This window comes from Danio rerio, chromosome 23 (assembly GCF_049306965.1).
Source record: "Danio rerio strain Tuebingen ecotype United States chromosome 23, GRCz12tu, whole genome shotgun sequence".
NCBI lineage: Eukaryota > Metazoa > Chordata > Actinopteri > Cypriniformes > Danionidae > Danio > Danio rerio.
Genome location: NC_133198.1, coordinates 39,887,501 through 39,907,947, shown reverse-complemented (window position 1 = coordinate 39,907,947; position 20,447 = coordinate 39,887,501). Strand labels below are relative to the sequence as shown.

General features: G+C 38.2%; 1 protein-coding gene and 1 non-coding gene across 2 annotated transcripts in view; both read right to left on the bottom strand.

The window, feature by feature from the left end:
* Positions 1–780: 780 nt before the first annotated feature.
* marchf9 (membrane-associated ring finger (C3HC4) 9) overlaps positions 781–20,447 on the bottom strand; it is a 30,018-nt gene continuing 10,351 nt past the window's right edge. Inside the window, exons 2-4 of the mRNA XM_001339809.10 lie at positions 4,333–4,488; positions 3,519–3,711; positions 781–1,918 (exon numbers count right to left, since the gene is read on the bottom strand). Of these exons, the coding sequence (XP_001339845.1) occupies positions 1,584–1,918; positions 3,519–3,711; positions 4,333–4,488 (684 nt within the window). The 3' untranslated portion in view covers positions 781–1,583. The remainder of the gene's footprint in view (positions 1,919–3,518; positions 3,712–4,332; positions 4,489–20,447) is intronic.
* On the bottom strand, positions 8,616–8,725 carry mir2191 (microRNA mir-2191). The gene has a single exon (NR_030654.2). It is a non-coding gene; the product is annotated as a microRNA mir-2191 (primary transcript).

The following is a 20,447-nucleotide window of genomic DNA, read 5'->3' as shown; positions in this document are numbered from 1 at the left end:
GCCACCCCTGCCATAGTTAGAAGACCGACTTGAACAATAGATTATTGAACAAAGAACTGCTGGAAGAAGTGTCTCTACAGTCACCATTCGACTGAGGGCAACAAAGATAGCACAAGACATGGAGATCCAACACTTTCAAGGAGGTCCGTCTTGGTGCTGACTCCGACAATGATGAGAAAACCCGGCATGTTTGATGGCGAAATTGCCCAGCTGTTCAATTCAGACACAGAAGATAAGGACTTTGATGGATTTGTGGAAGAAACCTGATTTAAAAAAATGATGTGAGTGTATTGTACATAGTACAATAAAGCTAAACTAAATTACTGTTTTGCTTCCATTACCTTTTTTGTAGACTGTATTTTTTAGCGTGCGCCTTATAATACATAATACATAATACAGTGTGCCTTATGTATGGGTTAAGTACAGAAATAGACCCCATAATTAAGACTGCATCTTATAATCTGGTGCGCCTTATAGTGCGGAAAATATGGTAGTTTTCCCATGTGGTCTCCCATACAGGTACGAACTAGGCTCAGCCCTGCTTCGTTTCAGTGAGTAACCGGTCTTTGGCTGCAGAGTGATATAGCTGTTACTTGTGTGCTGTATGGTAAAAATGATTGCGGTTCACATTCAAAAGCAGGCTCAGTTTGCAATTGAGCGACTGCTTAAAGGTTTCGCTCCAAACAGCAAACAAAGCAGTAGCGAACAGATGTGTATTAGTAAGAATAACCCACTTAGATCCAACAAAAGCCTTTTGTGTTACGATGCATTTGACAAACAGCAGATGAATAGTAGTGTTTATTCAAACGAGCACCATTCTGAATAAAACAAAATTCATCATGTCCATGTGTTCGAGGAGGCATAAAACTCTACACCCTCATGCAAAGGTCACTGTAAAATTTACAGGTATCTTTATTGCAGAGAAGATCAAATTCTTTTTTGAAACGTTTACGTCTTTTTTTTGTTCTCTGTATATTCTTATTACGTCTTATTGCACCCTCCCCTTTCGATAATAGTTTTCGTATGTAACAATTCTGGCTTCACCTGGTTATTGTGTCGTGATCGTTTGGTTATGGTCAGAAGCATTCGTAAACATCATTTACAACAAACAGGTCCGTAATGAGTCACCATAATACATCGAACCATTCTCCCTTAGAAAATCAAAGCGCTTTTAAAAATCGTTAGCGATTTAAAAAAAACAACACCGGGCGAGAGGAGATCAAACTTAAAAATGCAATAGTGTAGCTAGACCACGAGTCTCGCCAATAGAAACCAATGTCTTACGCATTGTCCGTCTGTAGTCCTGTCGCAATGCAAGGAAAATCCTCTTGGAAAAGGCGCTTGGAGTCTGAAACGCCAGCCTGGTCTCACGAGGAAACGTAACTATTTTACGTTTTGTCAGTTTAGTGGCTAATTTAGTCATTTGTACGAAAATTGACGATTTTTGAAAGGAGGCATGGCTCCAAACCCAACCAACATTGGGGGAAATCGTAGTAAATCATACGAATGAGATCATACGAATTAGCCACTAAATCAAAAGTTACGAATTGCCGTGAGACAGCATTGTGTGTTTTGTTGGCGTCTCATACAGTGGTGACCCGCATGACCACTTCGCGGTTGGTGGCGGTGCCGAGGCGCGGGTCGCTGGGCCGCAGTTGGCTGAGGATGTGCAGGATGGTGTATCCGCAGTGATGGTTGAGGATAGTCCTTAACCTGCGCACCCGCTGCGCGCCCCTGCTGCCGCTGGCCAGGCCGTGAGGGTTACTGCGAGAGCCGCGGCCACCCGCCTTACTGCTGGAGCTCAACGGGTCACCCAAGTCCTTCGACTTCTCATAGTTCAACACTTTCCACTGCTGATTCACAGCCTGCCAGCGCTTGAAGATTCTGTACACGGACGAGCCCTCATGGATTATAAGGCCTGAGGGGGGGTAGAGATGAATGTGTGTCATTGATTACATACATACAACTTAAAAAACCACAATTATTGAGATTTTTTGGAACACATTAATAGTTTCATGTTCAATCTGCTTCATTTTTTTTAGGTTAACTTAATCGATTTGGGTTGGGATGACAGGAATGAACTGCTTGGAACCCTGAATTTTTTACAGTGTAGTTTGTGCTCGCTGGTAACCCACACTCCCGTAAACATGTACTATGCAAGCTCATGACATCATCGCTTTCAAAGACTCTTGTTTTCGGGTGTTTACACGGACTTTACCATAAACCTTTTCAAAAACTTCCACCTTGAAACCCGTTTTTTAGATTCTTAGCATTCCAAAAAATCATGTCATCATGTCAACGAATAAACAAAACGCACAAATTCAAAGTTATTATCAAGTTATAATATAAGTAATAATAACAACGATTAAAAATAACTGATCATTATTAATTCCACAATTATTCAGTCACTTTCCTTCAGCTTAATCCATTATTTATAAGGGGTTGCCACAGCAGAGTGAACCGCCAACTATTCCGGCATACTGTATGTTTTACAAAGCGGATGCCCTTTCAGCCTCAAACCAGTACAGGGAAACACCCTAACACTCATACACTATGGCCAATTTAGTTCATCCAATTCACCTACTGTATAGCACATGTCTGCTAGGAGCACCTGAGGGAAACCCATGCGAACATGGAAAGAACATGCAAACTCCACACAGAAATGCCAACTGGCCCAGCTGGGACTCAAACCAGCGACCTTCATGCTGTAAGACGACAGTGCTAACCACTGAGCCACTATGCCACCCAATTCAATTATTCATTTTCTTTTTAGCTAAGTTCCTTTAATTATTAAAGGTTGCCACAGCAGCATGAATCGCCAACTATTCCATCATTTGTTTTAAACAGTGGATGCCCGCAACCCAGTACCGGGAAACACCCAAACACTCACATTCTCACACACACTCATACTATGGCCAATTTAGCTAATCTGATTTACTTATAGCGCATGCCTTTGGACTGTGGGGGAAGCCAGACCACCAGGAGGAAACTTACGCAAACACAGGTAGAACATGCAAACTCCACATAGAAAAGCCAACTGGCACAACCGAGACTCGAACCAGTGACCTTCTTGCTGTGGGGCAACAGTGCTAACCACTGAGCCACCGTGCAACCCAATTCATTCATTCATTCATTTTCTTTTCAGCTTAGTCTCTTTTATAAATCAGGGGTCGCCACAGCGGAAAGAACCGCCAACTTACTCCGCATTTGTTTTACATAATGGATGCTCTTACAGCTGCAGCCCAGTACTAGGAGACATCCATACACTCTTATTCACACTCATACGCTACGGCCAATTTAGCTTATTCAATTCACCTAAAGCACACGTCTTTGGACTGTGAGGGAAACCGGAGCACCCAGAGGAAACCCACGCCAACATGGGAAGAACATGCAAACTCCACACAGAAATGCCAACTGACCCAGCCGAGACTTGAACCAGCGACCTTCTTGCTGTGAGGCGACAGTGCTAACCACGTATTAATTAAACATTATAACCACAATGGAGCTGGACTTCTCACCTATGCACACAATGTCCATGAAGCCGTACATGCCATAGCAGATCTGGAAGAGCAGGTCCTGGCGCTGCCACTTAGCAGACGGGCTGAGAGAAGACCAGACCAGCCACGAGATACTGGCGATGAGGAAGAGTGAGCCCAGGATGATGGCGGCGATCTGCACCTTCTCGATCACCGTCAGAGAGATGGCCTGCCACTGAAACACACAGCGCAAAAACACACTGTACTCTACAGCTCATGTCAGAATTATTAGACCCCTGTTAATTTTTCACCAAATTTCTGTTTAACGGAGAGATTTTTTTCAACACATTTCTAAACATAATAGTTTTAATAACATGTTTCTAATAATTGATTTATTTGATCTTTGTCATGATGACAGTAAATAATATTTGACTAGATATTTTTCAAGACACTTCTATACAGCTTAAAGTGACATTTAAAGGCTTAACTAGGTTAGTTAGGTTAACTAGGCAGGTTAGGGTAATTAGGCAAGTCATTGTATAACGAAGATTTGTTCTGTAGACTATCGAAAAGAATATAGCTTAAGGGGGATAATAATTTTGACCTTGAAATTATGTTTAAAATATTAAAAACTGCTTTTATTGTAGCCGAAATAAAACAAAAAAAGACTTTCTCTAGAAGAAAAAATGTTATCAGACATACTGTGAAAATTTCCTTGCTCTGTTGAACATCATTTGGGAAATATTTGAAGAATAAAAAAAAAAATCACAAGAGGGCTAATAATTATGACTTCAACTGTACACGTCTATAAATAGCGCAGATCAGCCTGACCCAGATCCCTCAGCCGGAGCTTTACCTGCAGTGGGTTCTTGGTGCTGATGGCCAGGACCTGGTACTTGAAGTAGCAGAGCTCGCAGCTCCAGGAGCCTCTTTCACTGATCCAGCGGATCAGACACGGCTGATGAGTGCAGCGCACGGAGCCGTCACAGCGGCACGGGCTCAACAGCTCCCCCTAAAGACAGAGGCAGACAACAGTGTCTCGTCAACAACAGCACAAACTTCAGCACATGCACTCGGCTCATTCTTCAATCACAGGTACAGTAAAAAAAATTATTGGATTTACTACATTTATTTAAGGCAAGTGGTTGCAAACAATTTATAACAGCTGGAATAAAACAAACAAATTCAAATTACTCAATTTGTTTGTTTAAATTCAGCCCATATAAGCTGTTGCAAAAATCGTTTTTGTCAGAGTACAGGGTATAAAATACAGAAGAGTGTTAGGTTCCTCTTAATAAAATTACAACAACAACAAAAAAAACACATTAAAAATGCTAATTGACTCAGACTCAACTTCATTATCCAATATAGGAAAACTAAAATTGCAGCAAGGTGCCATAACACAGGTACACATTACACAGTACACATTACCAAAATCTTATCACACATCATACAAGACATAATTTTTTAGATGCTTCCCCCATCCCGCTGGACTCATTTATTGACCTAATGACCACCATTATAAAAGAATTCCTAATTCTATTTGTCCTGCAAATAGGAACTCTAAGGATACTTTCACACCTAGACTTTTGTTTCAGGACCTGGCGCGATTCCCCAGTTAGTTTCGTTTGGCGTATGTGAATCCAGCAATCGCGCTCAGATTCGCGCCAAAACAACCTGTCTGAAATCGCCTGAATGAAGTGGTCTCGGCTCGATTGGAACGAACTCTGGAGCGGATCGATTGTAGTGAGAAAGCGATACGATCTGAACCTGGCTATATCCCAGTGTATGAAAGGTATGTAAACATACATGGCTACATAAAGAGAGAATTATGAGTAGGTCAGGATGTCATTCCTATCAATAAATGTGCGTTTCATGTCAAATACCAAAGTGAAAGCATGTTAACTAATAACGAGAGCTGTCTATCTGTTTTTGACCGAACAGCAGTCTTGGTTTACCTGTTATGTCTCTCTATAATGTAAAGCCTATAATGCAACGGCTATGTATGGGTAAGTCTTACCTCTGATTTACATATTGTGGGAATGTCTGTGGGTGTCACCATTCAAAATTAAAGTGCAGCTTTCGCTTATATTATCTTATTGCACATCGTCATAAATTAAAATAAGGATGCATAACAGCTGATTGGGACTCTGCAAAATAAACCATGACCAAGTTTACTCGCATGTGACTTCTTTTAGCTATTTCGGTCCCTTTAGAAACTTTGCCGTGTGAAAGCGAAGCGCACCAAGAACACAACACAACATTGAAACAATTTTAATCCCTGTTTTGGAACAAAAGAATCGAGTGAAAGCACCCTTAAACGACGTCCTGATGGCAGCGGCTGAAACAGTACAATAGGTGATCCGGGGTGTATAAGATACTCTGAGCTCTCTTTAAAACATAATTAAGGTTGATTTGATGTCAGTTGACTCCCTTGTTGTCAAAATGATACCAAATCTAACATAGGCATTAAAAATATATTTCAGCAGTGCTGACAATTTGTAATAAAGTGTGTGTTATCTTATCTAAAGTGATTGAATATCCTGTACCGGTGAATCCTTTCGTAGTGATGATTCTACGTTGAATCTTACCACAGCTGTTTGGCTGGCTGGCTGGCTTAACCTGGACACGTGCAAGTGGTTGGTACAACTGCGTGACATTATAATGTTGGAACTATCCACGGCTCAATTGAACTTGGTACAAATGTGTACATTAAAGATTTGGACAACAGCTGCTGACAAAACTTCCATATTTATTGCTCAAAGCAATGATCAGGAGGCAGAATGATTGCCTTTTTTGTATTATCGTTTTCTGTTGGTCACTCATTCTTGATGCTGTAGTTTAGCCATTCTTTCAATAAAGGCAAAGCTGACAAAAACAGTGGTCTGTCACTATCGTCCACGAGACAACACTCCCCACTCCGCTCTTCACTTTTGTCTGCGACCACCATACCAATCCACCCACCCCTCACGCTCTACTCTTTCTTATGCAATACTAACCCCCCTGTCTCACTTCACTTGCGTTAGGGCGGCATGAACACCATGAGGACACATTTGGGCCGTTTGCCTAAATCAGTCCTCCACTAGCCTATGTATTACTTAGTACTATGTATTGAATTAAAAACAGCTGCATACATTATTCTAATTATTATTTATTCACAAGATGGTGCAACCGCAGACGGCTGTTGTGTAAGACTAAAGGGCTTTATTCTGGGAAAACAACCTCCTGGATGTACTTTCTAAAAAAAATGTACATGGTGATTGCCACAAAATCTAAAAATTGGACACTAAACAATGTTTTAAGTCGTAATAGGTTAGACGTTTTTTCATTAAAGGCAAACAAAAACACCCTCACCCCTCCCGGTTTTCCCTTTCTTCCATGACACAACCACGTTAAGCTTGTGACAGTCTTGCACTAACCTATGTATTACCTTGTCACAAGATGGCAACAAATAGTCAAACAGAAACAGACAAGTATTTATGGATGTGAAGGGATTTACTGGCGGTCAAGGTGATTTAAAGTTTCCGGATGAGCCTGTGTTATTCAGCGGTTGTTTTTCTGGAATAACATACCTGGATCGAGTATTGCAGACAGCCATATAATAAGTAACTTTAACCATTGTTCATGTCAACTCAATGGCTGCATTTCAGTCCACTTTTAGAAATACACTTCTGTTCCCTTGTTCCCTCAGGGAAATCTCTACCACCATTGGATTATTGCATTCCACTTCATCAAATTATGGTGAGAAGCTTATGTGGACATGCCATTGATCGTACAATTTTAACAAAGGGAGCGAGTCTGATCCATATGTCCAGTGCAGCACCAATATGTCCCAGAATGCAATGTGACAGTGACGTCACAACAGTCTACTTCCCAAGTGATCAAAGGTTTAGAGTTGGGGTTCTCAATTTTGGTCCTGGAGGGCCGGTGTCCTGCAGATTTTAGCTCCAACCCCAATCAGACACACCTGGACCAGCTAAGCATCTACTAGAAACATCCTTGCAGGTGTGTTGAGGCAAGTTGGAGCTAAAATCTGCAGGACACCGGCCCTCCAGGGCAGAGTTTGAGAACTCCTGGTTTAGGATATTCCATTTAAACCCTTTCAGATGTTCTGCCAGTAGTGGACTCTTGTTTTATGTAATCAATGACCTACATCCATTGGAACAAAAAAGAGGGAAGTCAGCGAATGAAGCGCACGCATAAAAAAATTGGATTGCAATTGGACTGGAATGCAACTCAAAGACAGCCTGATTTTTTGTTTGTAGACTATTTGTGGGTGACTGTTTGTTGTTTCCCTCATCAATCCATGTCAATGAAGTATAATAGTGTATATCAGGGTTCACCAATCCTGGTCCTGGAGTACCGGTGTCCTGCAGATTTAAGCTTCAACCCCAATCAGACGCACCTGGGCTAGCTAATCAAGCTCTTACTCGGCTTTCTAGAAACATCCTTGCAGGTGTGTTGAGGCAAGTTGGAGCTAAAATCTGCAGGACAACGGCTCTACAGGACAGAGTTTGGGCACCCCGGGTTTAGGGCATTCCATTTAAACCCTTTCAAGATGTTCCACCAGTAGTGGACTCTTGTTTAATTTAATCAATGACCTACATCCATTGGAACAAAACAGGGAAGTCAGCGAGCATAGCGCATAAAAAATGGATTGCAATTGGACTCAAAGACAGCCCGATTCTTTGTTTACAGACTATTTATGGGTGGCTGTTTGTTGTTTCACCAATCAATTCATGTTGATAAAGTATAATAGTGTATAGCAGGAGTCACCAATCTTAGTCCTGGAGAGCTGGTGTCCCTGCAGAGTTTAGCTCCAACTTGCCTGCCTGGAAGTTTCAAGTATGCCTAGTATAACCTTGATTTGCCTGATCAGGTATGTTTGTTTAAGGTTGAAACTAAACTCTGCAGGACACCAGCCCATCAAGAACAAGTTTGGTGACCTCTGGTGAACAGTATAGTGATAATGTAGTGATAGAGTATAGTATTCTATATACAGGTAGTTCTTGCATAACAGCTTCAAGTGTATGCACTACTTGGTTTATGTATCTTGAGGCACCAGCAATCGCATCCAGTTTGAGCACTACTGCGCATCTGTGGCTTGCTGGTCAGAGAGTCGAAACTGTGATCCAAAGATTGCAGGTTTGAGTCTCAGTACTGCCAGGGATTGTAGGTGTGAGTGAATGTACAAACACTCTCTACCACCTTCAATACCATGGCAGAGGTGAGACCCTTGAGCAAGGCACTGCCTCCCAGGTGGTGAGGGAAAAAAAAGCTGCCCACTGCTCCAGGGTGTGTGTGTGTGTGTGTGTGCATGTTTATGTGGCATATCAGTCAAGTTACATGCTTATGACAGATGATGTTTTATAAACAATTTTTGGGTAGGAGCATGCGCGGATGTTTCGACAATTCTAATGCGTCATTGACTTATTGATCTTTCTATTGTCCAATAAGATCAAACCCCCATAAATATCAAGCTCGTCCAACCTCTATTATCTCATGACTTCAGTATCCCTCAGCTTTAAATACAAAAAGCTTTTTCTAAAAACAATATTTACTTAATGGTGGAGCATTCTGAGGCCAGACTAGACACTTCACTCGGACCCATAGAGCTCTATCTTTCCTGACAGGGGAAATAACACGAGTTAGGGTGTTTTTTCTAAGCTCAAAGCAATCTCCCCGGACAGCATGTCAAGTGAAGTTTTACAAACTAATTTCGAGAAGAGCACATGATATGATTGATCGTGGCTGGCCAAAAATCCAATCAGATTGATTCAAGCTTACAATAACTAGACCGATTTTGCCCTACTACCTTATCTTCATTTTGGAAGAATCCCCCCTTCCACCCAATCTCCTCCTTTTCCTCCGTTACCAGGAGAAGCTCTCAAGACCTACCTGATCTTGGACCCCCTTATATGCTTATTGACCAGGCAGGAGCCCTGGACTTAATTATCTCAGAGCTCAGGGTTCTCTCCCGGGACAACATGCCAAAGCTCCTAATAGCGTCAAGCATATCTAAGCATGAACTTTTGAAATGCACTTTATTAATTCAAACATCTGTAAGTGTGAACTTGTGGAAAGTATTACAAGAAGTAGATGACTTATGGGGACATTGCACCATGCGTCTGTTTTTTTAAAAGGCTTAAAATTCATAAAGAATAATACAGAAATTCCTCAGGAAATAAAAAAACTAAGGGTTGGGTTTAGGGATTTAGAAAATACAGTTTGTACTAGGGCTGCACCATATATTGTTTTGGCATTGATATCGCAATGTGCGCACATGCAATAATCACATTCCAGGTTGTGCGATCCTGAGATGTTATTGTAGTTGAACAGGAGCCACACTTCAAAACAAACATTTGAAGTCAGAATTATTAGCCCCCTGTTTATTTTTTTCCCCAATTTCTATTTAACAAAGAGATTTTTTTTACACATTTCTAAACATAATAGTTTGAATAACTCATTTGTAATTGATTTATTTTATCTTTGCCATGATGACAGTAAATAATATTTGACTAGATATTTATCAAGACACTTCTATACAGCTTTAAGTAACATTTAAAGACTTAACTAGGTTAATTAGGTTAACTAGGCAGGTTAGGGTAATTAGGCAAGTTATTGTATAATGATAGTTTGTTCTGTAGACTATCGAAAAAAAAATGCTTAAAGGGGCTAATAATTTTGTCCTTCTAATAGAATTTAAAAAATTATTATTGTAGCCGAAATAAAACAAATAAGACTTTCTCCAGAAGAAAAAATATTATCAGACATACTGCCAAAATTTCCTTCCTCTGTTAAACATCATTTGGGAAATATTTTAAAAAGAAAACAATCAAAGGGGGTTAATAATTCTGACTTCAACTGTAATTGCTTTGTGGATTCATTGCAAACATTACCTTTAAATCTACCAACAAGATAATTATTTGCATGCGTTTTTAAAGCATGTGACTGTAAGAGATGGGACATAACAAAGTAAAAATACTTCATTACTGTACTTAAGTAGATTTTTCTGGTATCAGTACTTTACTTCACTATTTATTTTTCTGACAAATTTTTACTTTTACTCCTTAAATTTTTACACAAATATCTGTACTTTCTACTCCTTACTTTTTTAATATCGGGCTCATTACTTTCGCTTTAATGTGTTTTGTGGCAAGAGTGTTGCTGTTTGAAGAAAATCAAGCAGCTTTAGCATAATGAAGAAAACATATTGTAATCAAACACATTTTGTTTTTTTATATTTTATCAAAAGATTAAACAACTGAAATATGTTTTAAAGACAAAGTGAAGTAATACATTTAAAGGGGTGGTCCACTATAATACATCCGGGCTAGTGGGATCACAAGCGCTTCAGGTAACACACATTCACCACGCGCACACACCCCACAAAGCAAAGGAGCGTGGCCAGAGGAGCTGTAATGTTATAGCAGAGAAAGCTAAAATGCCGTCCAACCACTGCTATTGCCACAGAGCTTCTTCTGTTTCTGTAGTGTGGCTTATAAAGGACAGAACACAAAGAGAGAAGTGCTAACAATTTTAATTTTAATTATGTTCCAGAGAACTATAATAAATATATAGCTAGCATTTGACAAAGAACAGCTTCCAGAATCTCTCTTGTTCAGTGCTGGATTCAGCTAAAAACTGCTCCAACCAAACTGTATTCTAATTGTTAAAATTGATCTATAACATGCACAGTTTCTAGCGTTAATAGTATGTTGTAGTGAGGACGTAAACAAAGATGTAAACAATGGGAAATGCTGTTTGGCACCGCTAACAATTTAGCTACAAATTTATAATTATCCGTCAAACCGCTGTAAACACACAATCTTTAGCAGCACAAGCAGCGTCTCCCTATGCAGACGTCATCTGTGTTCCACATCTCAAATAACAAACTCACAAAAGATATCTGAACGTTTTATATGCTTATAACCCAAATATATGTGAGACACTTGTTAGATTTTATTCTAGAGAGCAGGCGCGAGGCTTAGCTGTGTGCTCTTTATTTTGTCTGATTCAGCAACTGTTTATACATCGCAAAAGCACGTGCTTGTAGGGGCGTGACCTGGTAACTTGGAGCTGATCCGCGAATCACAGTACATTGTGTAAGCAAACCAATCAGAGCCTCTTAAGGGCGGGCTTTCGAAGGAACTAGGAAATATGACAGTGGTTTTCATGTTAGCTAGTAAGATATATGAAAAAATAATGTGATATTTTACAAGTGAAGCATGAGCACACGATTATTGCATCTTATAAACAGAACCAAGCTTTAAAAATACACCCTGTACCACCCTTTTAAAGACATTTGTTAGCTATTAATATATAGGGCTACAGAATCAAGTTTTAGAGTATACGAAGTATGGCAGCTGTTCTTATCAACAAAGTTAAGTTTTGCTTTACACAGAGCAACTTTTTGAGCAGTGTTGTAGGAAAATATTGTACCATGATGTTGCAAAAATTTCATTCATTGATTTTTCTGTGGCTTAGTCTATTTAACAATCAGGGTTCACCACAGCAGAATGAATTGCAACTTATCCAGCATGTGTTTTACTTGGGGGATGCCCTTTCAGCTGCAACCCAACACCGGGAAACACCCAAACACTCACATTCACACATATACAGTATGGCCAATTTAGTTTATTCGATTCACCTACAGCGCATGTCTTTGGACTGTGGACCCAGAGGAAACCCACACGAAGAGGGGGAGAACATATAAACTCCACACAAAAATGATTTAATATTCTGCACTATTTTCTAGGTGTCTGCTTAACTCAATTTTTTCAGAGAAATCATTTTATGAAACAGTTTGCTTGCTCCAATCAGCACACAAGCTACTCATTGACGTATCCTGCCACACAACATCTTCAAGATTCAAACAAATCAGCTAGTGCCATTAAAGTGCATGAAAAATCAATGGATAATTAATATATATGTTAACCTATTAATAAAAAACAAAGCAAAACAGTAGAATTTGCACCTGTGGACTGGTGTAAATTTTCCATCAGGTCTGTCTGCCATCACGAGTCTGTCCGATGTGATCAATGTGAGCGTTACGATAAGTGGACGGGATGAGTCATAGTGTGCTTTAAAGTACAGCCTGTCCTCCTGCTGTTGTTTCACTCTATCTGGCGGTTATCGCAGATCCAGGGCCAGATTTACAGCAAAAATCAAACACAGGCAGCCCGAGCTCTGTAATTACAGCTCAAGTCATTCTCTCCGCATAGTAATCATTGACAAAAAGCTTCATTTGGTGTGTGAAAAGAGATGGCAGAAGTATTTTTAAAAAATCCCTCTCAGCTTAATCTGATTAGAGCTCATATCCAGCGCAAACACATCAAAACAAATCAGTTTTACATGTACCATAAGCCCCGGCGGATCAAAACGCTGACTAATGAGGGCTGATATTCCTTCTACCCCTTCAGCACGCCACTCATCTTTAAAAGCACAGAGATCTGTTATTCCTGGAGCCATATGTTTGCCTTTTCATTCATCTATAGAAACAGCCATTAAGGAATATACGATATAGTCAATATTGATAACTCATCATATTTGTGAGCCATATATATATGTGTATATATATATATATATATATATATATATATATATATATATATATATATATATATATATATATATATATATATAGGCAATTCTAATCGAAGTATAGTCAAACACTTAGAGAGTTATAGATATGGAAATTATTGCCGATATTTATTACTCTTTATATTTGTAAGCGGATATTTGTGAGCTGTTATATATAGGCCATTGTAATTGATATATAGGCAGGCATTTAAAGATCTATAGATAAGGAAACTATTGTCGATATTTTCAACTTCATGTTTGTAAACCGATAATCCATATTTAGCCAGATATATAGAGAAATTTTAGTCGATATTGATAACTCTTTATATTTGTGAGCCGTTATATATAGGCAATTGTAATAAATATATTTAGGCAGACATTTAGAGATCTATAGATAAGGAAACTATTGTCGATATTTTTAACTTCATATTTGTAAACCGATAATTCATATTTAGCCAGATATATAGAGAAATTATAGTCGATATTGATAACTCTTTATATTTGTGAGCCGTTATATATAGGCAATTATAATAGATATATAATCACACATTTAGAGAGCTATAGATATGGAAATTATTGTCGATATTTATAAACTCTCATTATTTGTAAACCGATAATCCATATTTAGGCAAATATTTTGAGAAATTATAGTCGATATTGATAACTCTTTATATTTGTGGGCTGTTATATATAGGCAACTTATAGGCAGGGCCAGGCGGAATCTGTGGACGTTTTTTGCTATTTCTGCGGAGAATTTTGGTAAAAATCTGCGAATTTCTGCTGAATTATTTTGGGAGTATCCAGCGAAGTATCATAATTAAACCCTTAAAATATTAAATAAAAAGTAATAAATTACTGAATAAAAACTCAATAAATTCAGATTTACACTTTTACTCAAGTTAAAAAACAGAATTAATAATGGGCTAGAAATCTGCGGAATTCTGCGAAAAATCTGCGGAATTCTGCGCGCACAGATTCCGTGTGGGCCTACTTATAGGTAGTTGTACTTTATATTTAGTCAGCTATTTAGATCTATAAATATGAAAATTATTGCCGATATATATAACTACATTTTTGTAAACCGATAATCCATATTTAGGCAGATATGAAGGGAAATTATAGTCGATATTGATAACTATTTATATTTGTGAGCCGTTATATATAGGCAATTGTAATAAATATATATAGGCAAACATTTAGAGATCTATAGATAAGGAAACTATTGTCGATATTTTTAACTTCATATTTGTAAACCAATAATCCATATTTGGGCAAATCTTTTGAGAAATTTTAGTTGATATTGATAACTCTTCATATTTGTGAGCTGTTATATATATATATATAAAGGCAATTATAATGGATATATAATCACACATTTAGAGAGCTATAGATATGGAAATTATTGTCGATATTTATAAGCTCTTCGTATTTGTAAACCGATAATCCATATTTAGCCAGATATATAGAGAAATAATAGTCGATATTGATAACTCTTTATATTTGTGAGCTGTTATATATAGGCAACTTATAGGTAGTTGTAATTTATATTTAGTCAGCTATTTAGAGATCTATAGATATGAAAATTATTGCCGATATATATAACTCTACATTTTTGTATACCGATAATCCATATTTAGGCAGATATGAAGGGAAATTATAGTCGATATTGATAACTCTTTATATTTGTGAGCCGTTATTTATAGTATATTATATATAGTATATATAACAGTTGTAATTTATATATAGGCAGATATTTATAGATCCACAGATATGGAAATTATTGCAGGTATTTGTAAGCCGATAATCCATGTTTAGGCAGACATTTAGAGATGTAAAGATATGGAAATTATTGACGATTTACTTTTCAAGCTAGAGTACAATTTTAAAAAACCTCGGGGACCTTTGCCCTGCAGGATTTGACTGGATGGTTGAATGATTGCAGTTTGCAACAGGCCAGTCTCATACCAGTAAGCACCAATTTAGAAATAATGATGTGCACAGATTCATTCATTTTCCTTTGGCTTAGTCCCTTTATTCATCAGTAATTACCACAGCAGAATGAACCGCCAACTTATCCAGCATATATTTTACACAGCGCATGCCCTTCTAGCTGCAAACCCAGTATTGGAAAACATCCATACACACTCATACACTACTGCCAATTTAGTTTATTCAATTCTGTACGGCGTGTCTTTGGACTGTGGGGGAAACCGGAGCACCGGAAGCAAACCCACGCCGACACGGGGAGAACATGCAAACTCCAAAAAGAAATGCCAACTGACCCAGCCGAGACTCAAACCACTGACCTGTCTCTTCATTTGTGTAAGCTGTATGTTATTGAGGCAAACATTATCTAAACCAGTGGTCTCAAACTCAAGCTAACTAAGCTCTGCATAGTTTAGCTCCAACTCACACTTGCTTAATAGTCCTTAGTACTCTTGATCACCTTGATTAGTTGGATCAGGTGTGTTTGATCAAGGTTGGACCAAAACTGAGCAGAGCTGCGGCCCTCCAGGAAATGAGTTTGAGACCAGTAAACAATACTACATCTACAGATGGCAAACTTAAAGGGATATTTCATCCAATGCTGAAAATTCTGTCATCTTTAACTCATCCTTCAATTGACACAAACCTGTTTGAGTTTCTATCTTCTATTTAACACACTTTGACAAATGTTGGAAACCTGTAACCCATTGACTAGTATTTGTTTTTCCTGCTATAGATGTCAATGGTTACTGGATATGAGCATTTATCAAAATATCTTCTTTTGTGTTCAACAGAAAAAGTAAACGCATAAAGATATTAAACAGCTGTAGTGAGAATAAATGGTAAATAAATTGTTATGTGTGGGTGAACTATCCCTTTAACAGGTTAGTTTTAACCAAAAACAAAACTGTACTCACTATTTACTCACTCTCGAGATGTTCAAAACCTTCATGAGTTTCTTTATTCTGTCGAACACCAAAGAAGATAATTTGAAGAAAGCTGAAAACTTGTTACCATTGACTGAACAGAAAAAGTAAACACATAAAGATATTGAACCACTTGAGTGGGAATAAATGGCAATATGTGTTTAAACTATTACTTTAACGGGTTAGTTTCAACCAAAAATGTTCATTTATGCCCTATTTACTCTCAACCAATTAGTTTCAGGCCTTTATGAGTTTCTTTATTTTGTCAAACATCAAAGAAGATATTTTGAAGAAAGCTGACAACCTGTAACCACTGACTTCCATACTAAAGGCAAATCGTCACCTTGGAATAATAAGGTTCTATCTGTGCTCTGAATGATTTAGAGATATAGAGCTTCAAAGTTTTTGCATTCCATATAGCAAACAGTATGTGTGTAACATTTGTTTTTTAAATAAAAAGTCTTAAAATGTAAACAACTTATAAAAAAAAAACATAACCTCCCAATCCTATGATGTAAATAAGTTGGCATTTAATAAGAATATGTCAATAACTCAATTTTGACAAAAATGTCAGATAGAACCTTATAATTCTAAGGTGACAAAATGCTATAGAAGTCAATAGTTACACATTTTCAGCATTCTACAAAATAATTTCTTTTGTGTTCAGCAGAAGAAAGAAAGTCAAACTAGTTCATCACAAGCAGGGCTTTACATTAACACCCATCAAATGCGGGTAGATTTCAGCTCTGGCAGGTTAGACAGCCACCTCCACTAGCCACTTTGTATAGTTGGAAATTATTTTAAAATTGTAGTTTTCTTAAAAGCAGGGTTCGACAATAAGCATGGCCCAATATTCGTGCAAATTTGATATTGGAATCGAGAAGCAGCACGACTGACAAAAAAAACTGTTCGTGCAAGCAAAACAGCAAAAAAGAAGGTAAATACCGAAGGAGAGGATGACCACTCGCGCACAGGTGGTGTGATGCGCGCGACTGTTAAAAAGTATGTGCGCTCCCGTTTACTTGCGGGATGCAATCGTGCCTAGCGGAAGTGCAAGTGGTGGGATCGGTTCCCTTTGAAATAGACTGGACACAGAGTGATGATCGTGCACTAACAGTTCTGCTGCTTTCAAAAGCTGAAGACTAAAAAAAAAATACACATAACCGTGTGGGCGTGATCATCCTTTCATTGTCAAATATGGTATGTTTCACCTGCTCACTTTTGCTTAGTTATTTTTGTTAATAAGGTTTAATTATATATTTTTTACAATAACATTGCTTTAATGGGAGATTACTGCCCGTTTATGTGTAGTTAACTGGTAATCTGAGACCTTTAGCCAGGACAGATTACTGTGCATATCTTAGATACATGACAATAATGTTTTGTTAAATGTAATGTGTTTTTTTTTAAGAAAAGTTTTGTTGAATTAAAGTGCACCTATAAAGCTGTATTTTCCTTGTTTTTACACATTAAAAAATTGTGGCTAAGAAATACTAATTTCGTGTTGTCAGAGATAAACTTGGTAAATCCTTAATTTTGAGCCCTGAAAAGTCGTGAAATAAAAACTGAGTGCATTGTGACAATCCATTTGCACATGCACACTGAGCAAGCTAATACACAATACACACAAGAAGTCAAATGAATGAGAAGGCATGTGGACATAACACAATATCGAAATCGAGTAATTTTAGCATGTCAAAGTCAAATTTAAGCAAAATATATTTTCCCAACAAGAAAAGAGTGGCTAGTGAAAATGTCGAGTGGCTAGTAATGTTAGAAATTCACTAGCCTCAGTGGCTGGTGATCAAATAAGTTAATGTCAAGCCCTGATCACAAGTGTAGTATGAATAAACGATGACTGAATTGTCATTTTTGGGTGAACTTTCCCTTTAAAACACCCCACAGCAAACTCTTCATTGTCTTTATTGCAGTGTCTCTTTTCCTTCTGTCAGTCCGCCACTTTCAACAGCTCATTAAATGGTTTACCTGAGAGGCAGGTTTACACTGAAATGCATCTCGTACTGAAAACAGACACCGAGACTGACATAATCAGATGGACTGCCAGATGGATAGTGCTGCTACATCTCCAACATCTTTCCATATTAGCTGATGTCTATGGCTAACGTGCAGCAGACAAGCTTTACGGCTTTGGCACATCTGTTGTTTCACAGCTTGGCTGCTGACCAAACATCCTTCGCGTGTTCTGCCTATAACATACTAATGCAAACGCACGCTGAATTATCCAAGACTATCTGATTAGGATTAGAATAATATAGATGCACATTGGATGGGGAATCAAGCCATTGGTGACATCATTAGTCTAATTATAAACGGGTATTGCGATGCTTTTATGCAGCATGCACTTAAAGTTCTCACTATAAGCCACAAATGTCAAGTTCCCTGACTAACAAGCTGAATTATGATCTATAATTAACATAAACTGATAATCTGTGCAATATGAAGATGACTTTTTCACAATTTTTATGAGCTCAATATTACACGATGTAAAAAAACCTGCGTTCCACGCAATTGATTTGTGTTGGGACAACATAAAGGAATTAAGTTAACATACTACTTTTTACAAATTTAAGTGGATTGAACATAAAACAATTAAGCTTTTCCAAAGTTGTTTCAGCTGATTTAATTAAGTAGTAGTAATAAGTAGTTTAATTAAGTAGTAGTAATAAGTAGTTTAATTAAGTAGTAGTAATAAGTAGTTTAATTAAGTAGTAGTAATAAGTAGTTTAATTAAGTAGTAGTAATAAGTAGTTTAATTAAGTAGTAGTAATAAGTAGTTTAATTAAGTAGTAGTAATAAGTAGTTTAATTAAGTAGTAGTAATAAGTGGTTTGAACGAACAGCAAACGTCATTGTTAGGCATGTCACAATAAGCAATACATCAACTTATCGCGCAACACATGGACATGTCCTCAACCTTTTTAAGTAATGCAATATACACTCACCGGCCACTTTATTAGGTACACTTCTCCAACTGATTGTTGCCACATGGCAGCAACTCAATGTATTTAGACATGTAGACATGGTCAAGACGATCTGCTGCAGTTCAAACCAAGCATCAGAATGGGGAACAAAAGTGATTTCTGAACGTGGCTTGACGTTAAGTGACTGGTTTGAGCTGATAGAAAGGCAACAGTCACTCAAATAACCACTTGATACAACCGAGGTATGCAGAAGAGCATCTCTGAACGCACAACATGTCCAACCTTGAGGCAGATGGGCTACAGCAGCAGAAGACCACACTGGGTGCCACTCCTGTCAGCTAAGAACAGGAAACTGAGGCTACAATTGGCACAGGCTCACCATAATTGGACAATAGAAGATTGGAAAAACGTTGCCTGGTCTGTTGAGTCTTGATTTCTGCTGCAAGACTCAGATGATAGAGTCAGAATTTGACAACAACAACATGAAACCATGGATCCAACCTGCCTTCTATTAACGGTTCAGGCTGGTGGTGGTGGTATAATAGTGTAATGGATATTTTCTTGGCACACTTTGGCCCCATTAGTACCTATTGAGCATTGTGTCGGCACCACAGCCTACCTGAGTATTATTGCTGACCATGTCAGTCCCTTAATGACCACAGTGTACACATCTTCTGATGGCTACTTCCAGCAGGATAACACGCCATGTTAAAAAGTGCAAATCATCTCAGACTGGTTTCTTAAAACATGACAATGAGTTCACAGTACTCAAATGGCTTGCACAGTCACCAGATCTCAATCCAATAGAGCACCTTTGGGATGTGGTGGAAGGAGAGATTCGCATCATGGATGAGCAGCAGACAAATCTGCAGCAACTGCGTGATGCTATCATGACAATATCGACCAAAATCTCCATATTGGTGGAATAGTTCCAGTACCTTGTTGAATCTATGCCACGAAGGATTAAGACAGTTCTGATGTCAAAAAGAGGTCCAATCTGATACTAGTACGGTGTACCTAATAAAGTGGCCGGTAAGTGTATATCACCACTACATTAAAACCATTTTAAACAACATTTTAGCTGATTGTGCATCATCACAATCTCTATTGGAGCTGTAATTGCTGCCAAAGGTGCATCAACAAAGTATTGAGCAAAGGCTGTGAATACTTCTGCACATGTGATTTTTCAGGTTTTTTATTTTTAATAAATTTGCAACAATTTCAAAAACTCTTTTTTTACACATTGTCATTATGGGGTATTGTGTGTAGAATGTTGAGGAAATACATGAATTCCGGATGCACAGTATATCTGGATTATGTCTGGAATAGACCTTTTAAAATTCCATGATATTCCAGAAAGCCTATGGCCCGTGGGATCCCTGCGTGCAATTATTTAAATTCCATGATCATCTTAAGCTTGTTTTTCAGTCTTCGGGAGTTCTGCAGGCCTGTGTGAACACACAAGCGTCTTTGCATTGCTAATGCATACGCTTCAGGCTGTCCTGGGCTTTCACACGCACACTAGGATCTGGACAT